Source organism: Engystomops pustulosus, chromosome 2 (assembly GCF_040894005.1).
Source record: "Engystomops pustulosus chromosome 2, aEngPut4.maternal, whole genome shotgun sequence".
NCBI lineage: Eukaryota > Metazoa > Chordata > Amphibia > Anura > Leptodactylidae > Engystomops > Engystomops pustulosus.
The window spans coordinates 17,637,157-17,655,580 of NC_092412.1; the positions used below are offsets into that span (position 1 = coordinate 17,637,157).

At 43.8% G+C, this 18,424-nt stretch overlaps 1 protein-coding gene across 1 annotated transcript; it reads right to left on the reverse strand.

Moving 5' to 3' along the window:
* Positions 1-737: 737 nt before the first annotated feature.
* WDR73 (WD repeat domain 73) lies at positions 738-18,320 on the reverse strand. The gene is made up of 8 exons (XM_072133823.1): positions 18,048-18,320; positions 16,658-16,725; positions 16,384-16,472; positions 11,385-11,473; positions 3,720-3,787; positions 3,247-3,411; positions 1,228-1,596; positions 738-1,078 (listed from the first exon to the last, which is right to left on the reverse strand). Exons 1-8 carry the CDS (start codon positions 18,092-18,094, stop codon positions 843-845), a joined length of 1,131 nt encoding a protein of 376 aa, XP_071989924.1. The 5' UTR covers positions 18,095-18,320; the 3' UTR covers positions 738-842.
* Between the last annotated feature and the right edge of the window lie 104 nt (positions 18,321-18,424).

An 18,424-nucleotide genomic window follows, 5' to 3' on the forward strand; every position in this document is an offset into this window, starting at 1 on the left:
CCTCCTGTCTCATCATACACTGCACAGTACTACTACACACCACGCCGCCTGGTTACTGCACAGTACTCCTCCTGTCTCATCATACACTGCACAGTACTACTATACACCATGCCGCCTGGTTACTGCACAGTACTCCTCCTGTCTCATCATACACTGCACAGTACTACTACACACCACGCCGCCTGGTTACTGCACAGTACTCCTCCTGTCTCATCATACGCTGCACAGTACTACATCACACCAGGCCGCCTGGTTACTGCACAGTACTCCTCCTGTCTCATCATACACTGCACAGTACTACTACACACCACGCCGCCTGGTTACTGCACAGTACTCCTCCTGTCTCATCATACACTGCACAGTACTACATCACACCAGGCCGCCTGGTTACTGCACAGTACTCCTCCTGTCTCATCATACACTGCACAGTACTACATCACACCAGGCCGCCTGGTTACTGCACAGTACTCCTCCTGTCTCATCATACACTGCACAGTACTACTACACACAACGCCGCCTGGTTACTGCACAGTACTCCTCCTGTCTCATCATACACTGCACAGTACTACTGGTCCTGTATCTACACACACAGCACAGTACAGTACTACTCGTCCTATATTTACACACACAGCACAGTACAGTACTACTCGTCCTATATTTACACACACAGCACAGTACAGTACTACTCGTCCTATATTTACACACACACACACACACACAGCACAGTACTACTCGTCCTGTATCTAGGTTTTGTTTTTTTATTATATTACAAAGCTGCTGTAAATGCACAAAACTAAAAAATATATATATATTCCTCGTCTCCTCTGGTGATGTTGCTATATTCATGGCAGTTCGGTGGTGTCCAGCCAGTCCCAGATATGTAAAGAGCCGTCGTTAGCGGCAGACACCAGCGTCCGCTCTTTCCACGGGTGCCAGGAGTGTACAGTGACTCGGGGGGCGCTCCCGTCTTCACACTCCCCCATAGCGCAGTGCCCCCTGTGGGTGAACAGCGCATCAACCTCCTTCAGAGCCGCGTCCCAGTGTCTTGTATCGTAGATCTGGACTGTACCATCTAAACCTGCAAGGGGAGAGGCAAGAACATATAGTCATAGTGTATACCGGAGACCCCGCCCTCGCATAAGGAACATAACAGGCAGATATGACATTGAGGGGTAAAGGAAAGCTGAGACATCTCCCTATAATTATCACCTACATGCAGCTTCTTACCTGACACCGAGATGTAATCGTCCAGTGCTGGGGCCCAGCAGATGCACATTATCTGCTCCTCGGGGGCGGGGCAATTGGATGACTTGCTCTTTGCACATTTCAAAGGGGTCTCCAAGTTGCGAGCATCAGTGATTATGATGTGGCCCTCAGAAGACAGGCTGGCGATCTTGGCGCAAGCATCCTGGATCTGGGATTTTACAGCTGCGCACCAGTGTTGGTCCCCGGGCACATTAGGGACCGCGCTCCCCTCATGGGCGACCCCCGGCTGTCGTACATCAGCGATGATCTGATGGCCGCTCAGGCAGCACAAGTGGACGGTACTGGGGTCCAGGAAGGAGAGAGACCCCACTGCCTCATCACTGGATCCATCTGGGGCATGAGAAGAGATTGTTAACTCTGCTCTACTCACAACCAAAGCTGCGTTCACCTTACAACTCTGATTAAATGTCACGTTTGTAACTTTACGAAGATTGTAACTTTAATATCTTTCTGTAAGAGAAACATTAAAAGGTTGATATTGAAGGATAGCTAAGCTGTGTAGAAGATATAACAGATGTAATGTTTTTAATTGTTTGTATATATTAAGGTATATGTATAAGAGGTTCCGGTTTCGGTGACTATAACTTACGTGAACGGTGGAGAGCGTGTCATGTCTGAAGAAGGGGGCGTGTCCCTTGAAACGTCACAGCAAACATGGCGCTCACCAGACCGTTGCTCGGCGTCTAAGGAGTCAGTGTCTCTGCCCTGGGATCCAACTAAATGTGAGTCTAAGTTCAAACCTTTCATAATGAATGTATCCGGAAGGATGAAATCATGGTTTATAAGATATTAGAACGTTAAATAGACTCCTAGGATCCTAGTCACTACCATCTATACAAGCTGAACTTGGAAAGTTTAATTCACTATGGTATCATCTACTATGGGACAGATTAACGCTTTGAATTAAGAGTGTATACGTTGAAATATTGGAAGTAAAGATATCACAATTGCTTGTGTGGTCATTATATTGGACACTGTTCATGGAATACGTTTGTGACACTAAGGACTTACCTGCTACCTACAGGCCGGAGAAAATCTCCCCCTCCATCTACAGAACACACTTTCTACTTTTACTTGAGTGATGACATACTGTATACATAATGTATACTCCATTCACATCCAGAGCTGCAATCAATCCTTCTATCCTCCAAACACATCCAGAGCTGCAATCAATCCTTCTATCCTCCAAACACATCCAGAGCTGCAATCAAATCCTCTATACTCCAAACACATGTAGAGCTGCAATCAATCATTTTATAATCCAAACACATCAAGAGCTGCAATCAATTCTTCTACATCCCACAAAGAAAGGTTCTATCAATCCTTATATACTCCATTCACATCCAGAGCTGCAACCAATCCTTATATACTCCAATCACATCCAGAGAGGAAGTTATTTATTCTACACTCCATTCATATCCAGAGCTTTAATTGATCCTTCTACACTCCATTCACATTCAGAGCTGCAATCAATCATGCTATACTCCAGTCATATCCAGAGCTGCAAAGAATTCTTCTTTACTCCAATCACATACAAAGTTGAAATGATTCCTTCTATTCTTCAGTCACATTTACAGCTGCAATGATTCCTTCTATACACCAGTCACATTTAGAGCTACAATAATTCCTTCTATACTCCAGTCACATTTAGAGCTGCAATAATTCTTTTCATACTCCATTCCCATCCAGAGCTGCAAATATTCCTTCTATACTCCAGTCACATCCAAAGCTGCAATGATTCCTTCTTTACTCCAGTCACATTTAGAGCTGCAATAATTCATTCCATACTCCAGTCACATCCAGAGCTGCAATGATTCCTTCTATACTCCAGTCACATCCAGAGCTGCAATGATTCCTTCTATACTCCAGTCACATCCAGAGCTGCCCTGTCTCAGGTCAGCAGCACAGTACAGGGTGCACTACACCTCCCACAATGCAGCACAGCACAGTGTTATGAGGTGGGTCTGTCCTGCCACCTACCTAGTGTGTACACGCGCCTGGCTGACTCCATCTCTGTGACGTGGACAGCGCTGACCCGAGCCCCGTGGACCACACGTGGAGCCGCAGCAGCAGAAGAAACATCAATTTTTGTCCAGGTTTTTTCCGTGGGATCAGACTGTACGAACACAGAGGGACGAATGACATCTGTGCCAGAAATAACAGGAGTCATGTCCCAGAAAACAGCAGCTACCAGAGAACAATAGCGTACTCCAATCACATCCAAAGCTGCAATTAAACACTGAATTAACAGTGATAACACTAATAACAGTGAATGCAGCTTAGGATGTGACTTGAGTAGGAGACACCATGTAGGATTAGTAAGGTAAAGGAATAGAATGACAGAAGAATACAGGGTCTGGGGAGGGTCAAATAAGAGGTCAAGGGTAAAGGAGCAAGAACTATGGATTAAGGAGAAGACAAACCTGAAAACTAGAAGAGGGCTGGACCATTACCTGTATCCTCCGCTCCGATATTCCAGGTCTGAAGGTGAGACAAGGAGGGAGAAGACGTCACCAGGAGGCTGAGGGAGAAACCACAAGATATAACATGTACCGTCATATACATACACTGCCGAATACCGCACAATCAATATACAGAGAGGCCCCGCCCCAAAGCAGCCTCCTAACCCCCTATTGAGCTGCCAATTCATGATGTGCACTGTTATATACATATTATTCTTTACAATGCACAGTATACATACATATATATAATGGTGCACATCCTCATTCTTTAGTGGGTCAGGTTAGATGCCGCCCCCTCTCCCCCAACACTGCGGGCCCCATAGCAGCTGCCACTGCTGAGGTAACGTCACTGCTATTTAGCAATGATACTGCTCCCAATGTACAAGACTATAACTCCTATAATACTGCCCCCTATGTACAAGACTATAACTCCTATAATACTGCCCCCTATGTACAGGAATATAACTACTATAATACTGCCCCCTATGTACAAGACTATAACTCCTATAATACTGCCTCCTATGTACAGGAATATAACTACTATAATACTGCCCCCTATGTACAGGAATATAACTACTATAATACTGCCCCCTATGTACAAGAATATAACTACTATAATACTGCCCCCTATGTACAAGAATATAACTACTATAATACTGCCCCTATGTACAAGAATATAACTACTATAATACTGTCCCCTATGTACAGGAATATAACTACTATAATACTGCCCCCTATGTACAAGAATATAACTACTATAATACTGCCCCCTATGTACAAGAATATAACTACTATAATACTGCCCCTATGTACAAGAATATAACTACTATAATACTGCCCCCTATGTACAAGAATATAACTACTATAATACTGCCCCCTATGTACAGGAATATAACTACTATAATACTGCCCCCTATGTACAAGAATATAACTACTATAATACTGCCACCTATGTACAACAATATAACTACTATAATACTGCCCCTATGTACAAGAATATAACTACTATAATACTGCCCCCTATGTACAAGAATATAACTACTATTATACTTCCCTTATGTACAAGAATATAACTACTATAATACTGCCCCCTACGTCCAAGAATATAACTACTATAATACTGCTCCCTATGTACAGGAATATAACTACTATAATACTGCCCCCTATGTACAAGAATATAACTACTATATTACTGCCCCCTATGTACAAGAATATAACTACTATAATACTGCTCCCTATGTACAAGAATATAACTACTATAATACTGCCCCCTGTGTACAGGAATATAACTACTATAATACTGCCCCCTATGTACAAGAATATAACTACTATAATACTGCCCAATATGTACAAGAATATAACTACTACAATACTGCCCACTATGTACAAGAATATAACTACTATAATACTGCCCCCTATGTACAAGAATACTGCCCCCTATGTACAAGAATATAACTACTATAATACTGCCCCCTATGTACAGGAATATAACTACTATAATACTGCCCCCAATGTACAAGAATATAACTACTATAATACTGTCCCTATGTACAAGAATATAACTACTATAATACTGCCCCCTATGTATAAGAATATAACTACTATAATACTGCCCCCTATGTACAAGAATATAACTACTATAATACTGCCCCCTATGTACAAGAATATAACTACTATAATACTGCCCCCTATGTATAAGAATATAACTACTATAATACTGTCCCTATGTACAAGAATATAACTACTATAATACTGCCCCTATGTACAGGAATATAACTACTATAATACTGCCCCCTATGTACAGGAATATAACTACTATAATACTGCCCCTATGTACAGGAATATAACTACTATAATACTGCTTCCTATGTACAAGAATATAACTACTATAATACTGCCCCCTATGTACAGGAATATAACTACTATAATACTGCCCCCTATGTACAAAAATATAACTACTATAATACTGCCCATATGTACAAGAATATAACTACTATAATACTGCCCCCTATGTACAAGAATATAACTACTATAATACTGCCCCTATGTACAGGAATATAACTACTATAATACTGCTTCCTATGTACAAGAATATAACTACTATAATACTGCCCCCTATGTACAGGAATATAACTACTATAATACTGCCCCTATGTACAAGAATATAACTACTATAATACTGCCCATATGTACAAGAATATAACTACTATAATACTGCCCCCTATGTACAAGAATATAACTACTATAATACTACCCCCTATGTACAAGAATATAACTACTATAATACTGCCCCCTATGTACAAGAATATAACTACTATAATACTGCCCCCTATGTACAAGAATATAACTACTATAATACTGCCCCCTATGTACAAGAATATAACTACTATAATACTGCCCCCTATGTACAAGAATATAACTACTATAATACTGCCCCCTATGTACAAGAATATAACTACTATAATACTGCCCCCTATGTACAAGAATATAACTACTATAATACTGCTCCCTATGTACAAGAATATAACTACTATAATACTGCCCCCTATGTACAAGAATATAACTACTATAATACTGCCCCCTATGTACAAGAATATAACTACTATAATACTACCCCCTATGTACAAGAATATAACTACTATAATACTGCCCCCTATGTACAAGAATATAACTACTATAATACTGCCCCCTATGTACAAGAATATAACTACTATAATACTGCCCCCTATGTACAAGAATATAACTACTATAATACTGCCCCCTATGTACAAGAATATAACTACTATAATACTGCCCCCTATGTACAAGAATATAACTACTATAATACTGCCCCCTATGTACAAGAATATAACTACTATAATACTGCCCCTGTGTACAAGAATATAACTACTATAATACTGCCCCCTATGTACAGAAATATAACTACTATAATACTGCTCCCTATGTACAAGAATATAACTACTATAATACTGCCCCCTATGTACAGGAATATAACTACTATAATACTGCCCCCTATGTACAAGAATATAACTACTATAATACTGCCCCCTATGTACAAGAATATAACTACTATAATACTGCCCCCTATGTACAAGAATATAACTACTATAATACTGCCCCTGTGTACAAGAATATAACTACTATAATACTGCCCCCTATGTACAGAAATATAACTACTATAATACTGCCCCCTATGTACAGGAATATAACTACTATAATACTGCCCCCTATGTACAAGAATATAACTACTATAATACTGCCCCCTATGTACAGGAATATAACTACTATAATACTGCTCCCTATGTACAAGAATATAACTACTATAACACTGCCCCCTATGTACAAGAATATAACTACTATAATACTGCCTCCTATGTACAGAAATATAACTACTATAATACTGCCCCCTATCAGCATACACTGCGGTATTATACCGGTGTTGTGCTGTTGGTCAGTGACCATATCACCTCAGTGTTGCGCTTTGCACATAACAGGAAGGGCAGTGATAAGGAAATTTGTGGCCGGTTCCTGTACAGATATTAGTGGCTCCACCTCAGCAGCTACTGATAGAAATCTTACAATAACTGGGATCACATATCACACCCTGGACTGGTCGCTGTGTTACCTGGGGGTTCCCCTTTAGATAACAGTCACATCATGTTGCATTGTGGACATCACTTTTAATGAGTCTGAAAGGGCTATGCAGCATGTATGTACACATTGTTTTAGACAGCAGAATTGTGAGTGCAGCTCTGGGGTATAATACAGGATATAACTCAGGATCAGTACAGGATAAGTAATGTCATGTATGTACATAGTGACTGCACCAGCAGCAGAATAGTGAGTGCAGCTCTGGGGTATAATACTGGATGTAGCTCAGGATCAGTACAGGATAAGTAATGTCATGTATGTACACAGTGACTGCACCAGCAGCAGAATAGTGAGTGCAGCTCTGGAGTATAATACAGGATGTAACTCAGGATCAGTACAGGATAAGTAATGTCATGTATGTACACAGTGACTGCACCAGCAGCAGAATAGTGAGTGCAGCTCTGGTGTATAATACAGGATGTAACTCAGGATCAGTACAGGATAAGTAATGTCATGTATGTACATAGTGACTGCACCAGCAGCAGAATAGTGAGTGCAGCTCTGGAGTATAATACAGGATGTAACTCAGGATCTGTACAGGATAAGTAATGTCATGTATGTACACAGTGACTGCACCAGCAGCAGACTAGTGAATGCAGCTCTGGAGTATAATACAGGATGTAACTCAGGATCAGTACAGGATAAGTAATGTCATGTATGTACACAGTGACTGCACCAGCAGCAGAATAGTGAGTGCAGCTCTGGGGTATAATACAGGATGTAACTCAGGATCAGTACAGGATAAGTAATGTCATGTATGTACACAGTGACTGCACCAGCAGAATAGTGAGTGCAGCTCTGGAGAATAATACAGGATGTAGCTCAGGATCAGTACAGGATAAGTAATGTCATGTATGTACACGGTGACTGCACCAGCAGCAGAATAGTGAGTGCAGCTCTGGAGTATAATACAGGATGTAACGCAGGGTCAGTACAGGATATGTAATGTCATGTATGTACACAGTGACTGCACCAGCAGCAGAATAGTGAGTGCAGCTCTGGAGTATAATACAGGATGTAACTCAGGATCAGTACAGGATAAGTAATGTCATGTATCTATACAGTGACTGCACCAGCAGCAGCATAGTGAGTGCAGCTCTGGAGTATAATACAGGATGTAACTCAGGATCAGTACAGGATAAGTAATGTCATGTATGAACACAGTGAGTGCACCAGCAGCAGCATAGTGAGTGCAGCTCTGGGGTATAATACAGGATATAACTCAGGATCAGTACAGGATAAGTAATGTCATGTATGAACACAGTGAGTGCACCAGCAGCAGAATAGTGAGTGCAGCTCTGGAGGATGATACAGGATGTAACTCAGGATCAGTACAGGATAATTAATGTCATGTATGTACACAGTGACTGCACCAGCAGCAGAATAGTGAGTGCAGCTCTGGGGTATAATACAGGATGTAACTCAGGATCAGTACAGGATAAGTAATGTCATGTATGTACACAGTGACTGCACCAGCAGCAGAATAGTGAGTGCAGCTCTGGAGTATAATACAGGATGTAACTCAGGATCAGTACAGGATAAGTAATGTCATGTATGTACACAGTGACTGCACCAGCAGCAGAATAGTGAGTGCAGCCCTGGAGTATAATACAGGATCTAACTCAGGATCAGTACAGGATAAGTAATGTCATGTATGTACACAGTGACTGCACGAGCAGCAGAATAGTGAGTGCAGCTCTGGAGTATAATACAGGATGTAACTCAGGATCAGTACAGGATAAGTAATGTCATGTATGTACACAGTGACTGCACCAGCAGCAGCATAGTGAGTGCAGCTCTGGGGTATAATACAGGATGTAACTCAGGATCAGTACAGGATAAGTAATGTCATGTATGAACACAGTGAGTGCACCAGCAGCAGCATAGTGAGTGCAGCTCTGGGGTATAATACAGGATATAACTCAGGATCAGTACAGGATAAGTAATGTCATGTATGTACACAGTGACTGCACCAGCAGCAGAATAGTGAGTGCAGCTCTGGAGTATAATACAGGATGTAACTCAGGATCAGTACAGGATAATTAATGTCATGTATGTACACAGTGACTGCAGCAGTAGCAGAATAGTGAGTGCAGCTCTGGGGTATAATACATGATGTAACTCAGGATCAGTACATGATAAGTAATGTCATGTATGTACACAGTGACTGCACCAGCAGCAGAATAGTGAGTGCAGCTCTGGAGTATAATACAGGATGTAACTCAGAATCAGTACAGGATAAGTAATGTCATGTATCTATATAGTGACTGCACCAGCAGCAGCATAGTGAGTGCAGCTCTGGGGTATAATACAGGATATAACTCAGGATCAGTACAGGATAAGTAATGTCATGTATCTATACAGTGAGTGCACCAGCAGCAGAATAGTGAGTGCAGCTCTGGAGTATAATACAGGATGTAACTCAGGATCAGTACAGGATAATTAATGTCATGCATGTACACAGTGACTGCAACAGCAGCAGAATAGTGAGTGCAGCTCTGGAGGATGATACAGGATGTAACTCAGGATCAGTACAGGATAAGTAATGTCATGTATGTACACAGTGACTGCACCAGCAGCAGAATAGTGAGTGCAGCTCTGGGGTATAATACAGGATGTAACTCAGGATCAGTACAAGATAAGTAATGTCATGTATGTACACAGTGACTGCACCAGCAGCAGAATAGTGAGTGCAGCTCTGGAGTATAATACAGCATGTAACTCAGGATCAGTACAGGATAAGTAATGTCATGTATGTACACAGTGACTGCACCAGCAGCAGAATAGTGAGTGCGCTCTGGAGGATGATACAGGATGTAACTCAGGATCAGTACAGGATAAGTAATGTCATGTATGTACACAGTGACTGCACCAGCAGCAGAATAGTGAGAGCAGCTCTGGGGTATAATACAGGATGTAACTCAGGATCAGTACAGGATAAGTAATGTCATGTATGTATGTACACAGTGACTGCACCAGCAGCAGAATAGTGAGTGCAGCTCTGGAGTATAATACAGGATGTAACTCAGGATCAGTACAGGATAGGTAATGTCATGTATGTACACAGTGACTGCACCAGCAGCAGAATAGTGAGTGCAGCTCTGGAGTATAATACAGGATGTAACTCAGGATCAGTACAGGATAAGTAATGTCATGTATGTACACAGTGACTGCACCAGCAGCAGAATAGTGAGTGCAGCTCTGGGGTATAATACATGATGTAACTCAGGATCAGTACAGGATAAGTAATGTCATGTATGTACACAGTGACTGCACCAGCAGCAGAATAGTGAGTGCAGCTCTGTGGTATAATACAGGATGTAACTCAGGATCAGTACAGGATAAGTAATGTCATGTATATACACAGTGACTGCACCAGCAGCAGAATAGAGAGTGCAGCTCTGTGGTATAATACAGGATGTAACTCAGGATCAGTACAGGATAGGTAATGTCATGTATGTACACAGTGACTGCACCAGCAGCAGAATAGTGAGTGCAGCTCTGTGGTATAATACAGGATGTAACTCAGGATCAGTACAGGATAAGTAATGTCATGTATATACACAGTGACTGCACCAGCAGCAGAATAGTGAGTGCAGCTCTGTGGTATAATACAGGATGTAACTCAGGATCAGTACAGGATAGGTAATGTCATGTATGTACACAGTGACTGCACCAGCAGCAGAATAGTGAGTGCAGCTCTGGAGTATAATACAGGATGTAACTCAGGATCAGTACAGGATAAGTAATGTCATGTATGTACACAGTGACTGCACCAGCAGCAGAATAGTGAGTGCAGCTCTGGGGTATAATACATGATGTAACTCAGGATCAGTGCAGGATAAGTAATGTCATGTATGTACACAGTGACTGCACCTGCACCAGAATAGTGAGTGCAGCTCTGGGGTATAATACAGGATGTAACTCAGGATCAGTACAGGATAAGTAATGTCATGTATGTACACAGTGACTGCACCAGTAGAATAGTGAGTGCAGCTGGTGTACCTGGTGCCGGGCACATGCTTCAGGCTGTAGACAGGATGCTGGGAGAATCCTCCGTACTGCACCTTCAGGTCTCGCTCCGGACACAGACCCTGTGAGGAGGAGGAGGAGGAGGAAGAAAGTGTAAGTGAAATCTTGGACGCTGTTTCCGGACAGGAAGATCAGGGAACAATAGTGACAGGAAGGTGACCGGGGGACAGTCCTGGATTATAGTGGGGGAGCAGCTTTCCCAGGCTCCTGAATGGTAAACATTGTCTGGGGATGATCAGCTGCTACTGCTATATGACTAGTAATTCAGGAGCCTGAAAAAGCTGTGTCATTTTTAATAAACCTAGCTTTATTGCTCCTCACCCAGCTCTGCCAGGCTTCTGAATGACTGACCTCATCATCACAACTATCCTGCTCCAAACAATGAAACCACATAGGATATTAAGTTCTCCGGGAAAGCTGGGAACATCCCAATCTCCCACAGGGATTGTCCACACCAAAACTTAAAAATATAGCTGACCATTTCATACTGCTGCACAGAACAACCATTCAGGAATCTGGTAAAGCTGGGTGGCTAACATGACGTTTTTATAATAGGTGGATGGAGGGAAAGCTGGGTATTGGGCTTATACAGGTTGTCAACCAGTGACTATGGAATATGTATCCTATAGAACATATAGTAAAAGGTGGGAAGACATGTCATTCGGGGGCCGAGAAAGCTGGGTGACGGGCCAATACAGCATGTGGAGCTGCCTTATCTGACCAAGGCAGAAAGTGACAGGGGGGGTGCAGTAATCTGCAGCTAGGCAAACGTGTACACTCAGGATCCCTGGAAAGCTGGGTAATGGGCCAATATACACTGGAGATCAAAATTAGTTTTTTTCAGAAATAATGTCTATAAAAATAATGTCTATAATAATAATGTCCATTCATGAACATTTGATCTTTTTTTTGTAAGGGGTCTCCAGGTCACTAGAGCAGGGTTTTTACCAAACTACAAAAGTATCAAAACAACTTTATTTGGCAAAAACATAGAATAATAATAATTAGAGAACAGCAATGACCGGAGCACAGAGAAAGATTAGAATTATATTTTCTGCAGGTCCCAGCAGTCAACAATCGGTAGGGAGAACACAAGACCTCAGGCCCCCCCCCAGGCCACGGGACCTCAGCCCCCCCCCAGGCCACGGGACCTCAGCCCCCCCACAGGCCACGGGACCTCAGCCCCCCCCACAGGCCACGGGACCTCAGCCCCCCCACAGGCCACGGGACCTCAGCCCCCCCCCCACAGGCCACGGGACCTCAGCCCCCCCCACAGGTCACGGGACCTCAGCCCCCCCCCACAGGCCACGGGACCTCAGCCCCCCCCACAGGCCACGGGACCTCAGCCCCCCCCACAGGCCACGGGACCTCAGCCCCCCCACAGGCCACGGGACCTCAGCCCCCCCACAGGCCACGGGACCTCAGCCCCCCCCACAGGCCACGGGACCTCAGCCCCCCCCCACAGGCCACGGGACCTCAGCCCCCCCCCCACAGGCCCTCAGGCCCCCCCACAGGCCATAGGACCTCAGGCCCCCCCCAGGCCACAGGACCTCAGGCCCCCCCCAGGCCACAGGACCTCAGGCCCCCCCCCAGGCCACGGGACCTCAGCCCCCCCCCCAGGCCACGGGACCTCAGCCCCCCCCCAGGCCACGGGACCTCACTGGTCTCTCACACGACTCTGCTCCTCTCTTCTTCCATGCTCTTCCGCAGTTCTGGGACTGTTGTGGGTTTCTCAGTCATAACTTTTGTCACCCGTGTCTATTGGGTTTAGATCAGGACTCTGCACCATTTCTTTTCTCACATTGTCCTGCATGGACATTGCTGCCTGACTGAGTGATGAACGCAATGAAGGCACCACGTGTAGTTGAAGATGGTCCTGATACTTGGTCACTCTGCCATGTAGCTGTATGAGAGGTCCAACTCCTGCTGCAGAAACATTCCCCAAACCATGACACTTCCTCCACCACCTCTCACCGACTTCCTTACACACTTTCGGTTCAGTCTTTCCCCGTTTGTCAACAAACATAATGCTTCTCATCAGATCCAAATAAATTAAACTTGATTCATCTCTAAAATGAAGAGTGGACCACGTCTCCTCTGTCCACACCAGAGGCTCCTCAGGAAAGGAGGGTCTAGCCTTTGATTCTTTCTGCTAATGCGGTTGGGTCAGTGCAGAGCGGGCTTTGAGCCCAAATGTTCTTAAACATGGAGACACTTAATAAGAGAGATCCTTACCCTGTTCAGTGCTGAACTGGCAGCAATTCCAACTGCAGTGATGAAACAATTACCCATGGAGATTCTCCGCATTATCCTGTCCTCTCTTGCTTTTGTCTGTCTAGAGTTGATTCTAGAATGGGACCGGCCTTCTTGAGGGACTTGAGTTTATGATGTTGTAAAGATGCTAAATTCTAGAATTAATAGAATTGGAACATCTTATCTTGCTATGGCTGATAAAGCCAAAAGTGGTGACCCTCATCGGGGCAACCTGCTGCTGGGGGGGGGGGGGGGGGTCAGTTACTTCGGAATGGAAAGTTTGGCGCCAGTTACACCAGGCTTGTTATATAATTAGGGAAATTCGCACCAATTTGACTAAATAGTGACAATGTGACAAGGGAGGGGGAGATATAGAAACATAAAACTAGAAATCAGAAGTCATTCAGGAGCCTGGGAAAGCTGGGTAACTAAGAACCAAAGCAGCTCGTACAGGGATTGACCCATGCATTGCATAGACTGAGCAATGATATACAATATGGACTGCCCCCTGGTGGTGGCAAGTGAGAGCACAGCTTCCAGAATGAAAGAGAGAAAAAAGGAACCTAATCAGCAGATTTTAACCCTTTAACCTCTTTGCATTTCAGCATTTTTTCAGTCATTTTTTTGCTCCCTACCTTCATAAAATCTTTAACTTTTTCATTTTCCTGTGTCAGGGCTTATTTTCTGCATTACAAGTTTTACTTTGTAGCGATTGGCATTATTTTCTTGCTTTCCAGTACATGACATTGAGAAATAAATAAAAATGCGGTAAAACTGCTGAAAAAAAAAATTTGCGCCATTTTCTTGTGGGTTCGATATTTGTGGCTTTAACTGTTCACCCCAAGTGATGAGTCTCCTTTATTCTTTGGCTCTGTACAATCACGGGGACACCAAATGTATATAGTTTTTTTAAAAAATATATATATTTTAAAAAATTAAAACCTTGTGTAAAAAATAAATAAATATTCGTTTCGCCATCTTATTTATTTTTAGTGTATTTATAGACCTCATAGGGACTTTAAATACCATGAAGTCAGGTGGTTCCTGCCATGTTATGCAATACTACTGTATTACAGTAGGTGGCAGCATTGGAGGTGACCTGTCCAGGTTGTCCCTCCCCAATGACATCATAGGGAGAGAGGATCCTTCCAAGATGGCTGCTCTGGCTGTGGTAACTTTATTATATTTGTTATCCATCTTTAACTGTATCCATCCAACTTTTAAAATTATGCTAATGAGCGAGAAGCAGGGAAGGGGGAGAATGTTACCAGAGCTTCACAGACTGTTACACTGTGCAAAACCCCCTTCCACTGTGTGAGATTACATTAAGCAGAGGGGGAGACAGTGTAACATCTGTAAAGCTGTAGTACGGAGGGGCTCTAGAAACACCCCCTGGAGCCCTTCTGACTCATTAGCATAATTATAAAAGTTGTTTTTAGAGGGAAGGAGGTTATGGATAACAAATATAAAAAGATTATCACAATCCTGGTGCCGGGTTCTAAGAGTAAGTGTCCCCGATTTTGATAGAGAAGATTTCCTCTAAATTTCCATACCCCTCTGGTAATAAATGAAGCGTCCTTTCTAGAATTTACTCTTTTATGCAAAATCTCACCTGTTCATCCATAAAAAAAAAAAGCTATTCTAAAGTCATGTGACAATGAGCAGAGTCATAGTTGGCCACAGATGAGTCAAGTTTGGAGGCTGCAGGGGGAGTGTCATTTCACAAGCCTCTATCTTCTGTTCTATAGCACCTAGAACCACCTAGATGCTGGTGTTGTATTAAAGATAAGAATCTCATCTTTCAGACCACATCTGATTCTGTGATCTACAGAGCCGGTGATCCAGGCAGGTAAAGACATAGTTGGAAATGTGAGCTTCAGATAACGGTCCAGTTCCCACCTTTTTAAATAACTTTCCGTATCTACGGTTTTGTAGCTCACAGGACCACAAGCCTGATGTGATCTGAAAGATGAGATTCTTATCTATTTTTTTTTCATGTGTTTATTAAAGGAACATTCCATTCACAGTTTAATCATTTAATGATATGTGGGACGGGGCCTGAAGGGAGGAGCCGCACTCATTCTTATTGTATTCCTAGAACCTGGAGCCCTGCACAAGGTAGAATCCAGATGTGAATTACAAAATTTTTTTAAGAGCTTCATATGCTGTTACACTGTGCAGGAGCATTTCCCCCCTTCCCCAGTGTAACAGCTTATGCAGTAAGGTCTGAGAAGCGTAAACATCCACTGGAGAGTGAAGGGCACAAAACTGGTCTATAGTGGACAGCTAAAATCTCTCACTAGAGTCCAAAATTGTTGGATCTCGGAACAGGAACACAGGTCATGAAAAACATCAGCTTAACATGGTCAGTAGTAGTAACATCCTGGTAGGACCCGGAAAGCAGATAAGACCCCTCAGTGCCGAGTCCCATTGTCTAGGGGGAATCCAGAGAAGTAGAGAGCAGGCGAAGCTCTAGTATGCAGAAATGCAGCCTCTAAATGTGACTCATCTCGGGTATAATATGACTCATCTCTGCTCATTATCACATCGGAGGATATTTTTTTTATAGGTAAATGAGTGAGATTTTAGAGTGAATTCTAGAAAGGACATTTCATCCCTGACCTGAGGGGGCTGGGAGTGTAATGTGGTGAAATCTGCTGACAGGTTCCCTTTAATGAGACTGCGCAGCAAAGTGAAGTCATGTTCCCCTCTCCGGTACCTGGTTCTCCGTCTCATGTAACTTCTGTGGGAAGAGCAGCTGCAGGATCTCATGACTCCGGGCCCCGGTGTATCCCGCTATACAGATACCTGCAAGACAGAGGAGGCGCTGAGATGTACCTCACAGGGAACCGTACCTCATGATGTTATATCTATAGATGATACGTCTCGAAGGTGATAGTACAGTGTATGAAAGGGGGGAAGCTCCTCTGTTAGTTCTGCCTGACAACCAATCAGTGAGACACCCGGGTCACATGATCACACAATGTACGCACTTTTATCTCCCATCCATTCAATGACTCTCGTCGGATCCTGTAACTCAAAGTCATGAAGATCTTTATACCTGAAACCAAAAAACACAAAATCAGAGAGAGAGATTCCCCCATAACAGTGTCACCTACACATCCCCCCATAACAGTGTCACATACACATCCCCCCATAACAGTGTCACATACACATCCCCCCATAACAGTGTCACCTACACATCCCCCCATAACAGTGTCACCTACACATCTCCCCCATAACAGTGTCACCTACACATCCCCCCATAACAGTGTCATCTACACATCTCCCCCCATAACAGTGTCACCTACACATCCCCCCATAACAGTGTCACCTACACCCCCCATAACAGTGTCATCTACACATCCCCCCATAACAGTGTCATCTACACATCCCCCCCATAACAGTGTCATCTACACATCCCCCCATAACAGTGTCACCTACACATCCCCCCCATAACAGTGTCATCTACACATCTCCCCATAACAGTGTCATCTACACATCCCCCATAACAGTGTCACCTCCACATCCCCCCATAACAGTGTCACCTACACATCTCCCCATAACAGTGTCATCTACACATCCCCCCCATAACAGTGTCATCTACACATCCCCCCATAACAGTGTCATCTACACATCCCCCCATAACAGTGTCATCTACACATCCCCCCCCCATAACAGTGTCATCTACACATCCCCCCATAACAGTGTCACCTACACATCCCCCCCCATAACAGTGTCACCTACACATCTCCCCATAACAGTGTCACCTACACATCCCCCCCATAACAGTGTCACCTACACATCCCTCCCATAACAGTGTCACCTACACATCCCCCCCATAACAGTGTCACCTACACATCCCCCCATAACAGTGTCACCTACACATCCCCCCATAACAGTGTCACCTACACATCCCCCATAACAGTGTCATCTACACATCCCCCCCATAACAGTGTCACCTACACATCCCCCCCATAACTGTGTCACCTACACATCCCCCATAACAGTGTCACCTACACATCCCCCCATAACAGTGTCACCTACACATCCCCCCATAACAGTGTCATCTACACATCCCCCCATAACAGTGTCATCTACACATCCCCCCATAACAGTGTCACCTACACATCCCCCATAACAGTGTCATCTACACATCCCCCCATAACAGTGTCATCTACACATCCCCCCATAACAGTGTCATCTACACATCCCCCCATAACAGTGTCACCTACACATCCCCCCCATAACAGTGTCACCTACACATCCCCCCCATAACAGTGTCACCTACACATCCCCCCATAACAGTGTCACCTACACATCCCCCCCATAACAGTGTCATCTACACATCCCCCCCCATAACAGTGTCACCTACACACTCACAGCTTTATAGACTCCAGCAGCCAGTCCTCACTATCTTCACTCTCCATAGTTGAATATCCCTGCAGTGCACACACACGGCAGTCACATGACTACTTTACTCTATGGAAGCCATTTTTCTTATTGGCAACTCCCCCAGAAGTAGCTGTTATGTCCCTGGTCACTTGTCAGTAGAGATGATGTGAGGTCACATAGACAGGTAATGTGTCTATGTGTGAAGCAGGTGCAGTGTGACTTTATTCTAGTCTTCAAACTATTCGCTTTATTAGCTCATCGCGTGCCCAAAACAAAGATGGCCGCTTTCTTGCTATATTAGTTCTCAATTGGGGGCAACCTGCCAGGCGCAAACATGGAAGCTCTGTCACTTCCGACACGTCACG

Bases quoted from the DNA above. Each gene is read 5' to 3' on its own strand.
- WDR73 (XM_072133823.1), bottom strand. From the start codon at position 18,094: ATGGAGAGTGAAGATAGTGAGGACTGGCTGCTGGAGTCTATAAAGCT. The intron at 16,473-16,657 runs GTGCGTACATTG...TCTGTCTTGCAG, and splicing joins TGAATGGATGGGAGATAAAA to GTATCTGTATAGCGGGATAC. The intron at 1,079-1,227 runs GTAAGAAGCTGC...CTCCCCTTGCAG, and splicing joins CGATTACATCTCGGTGTCAG to GTTTAGATGGTACAGTCCAG.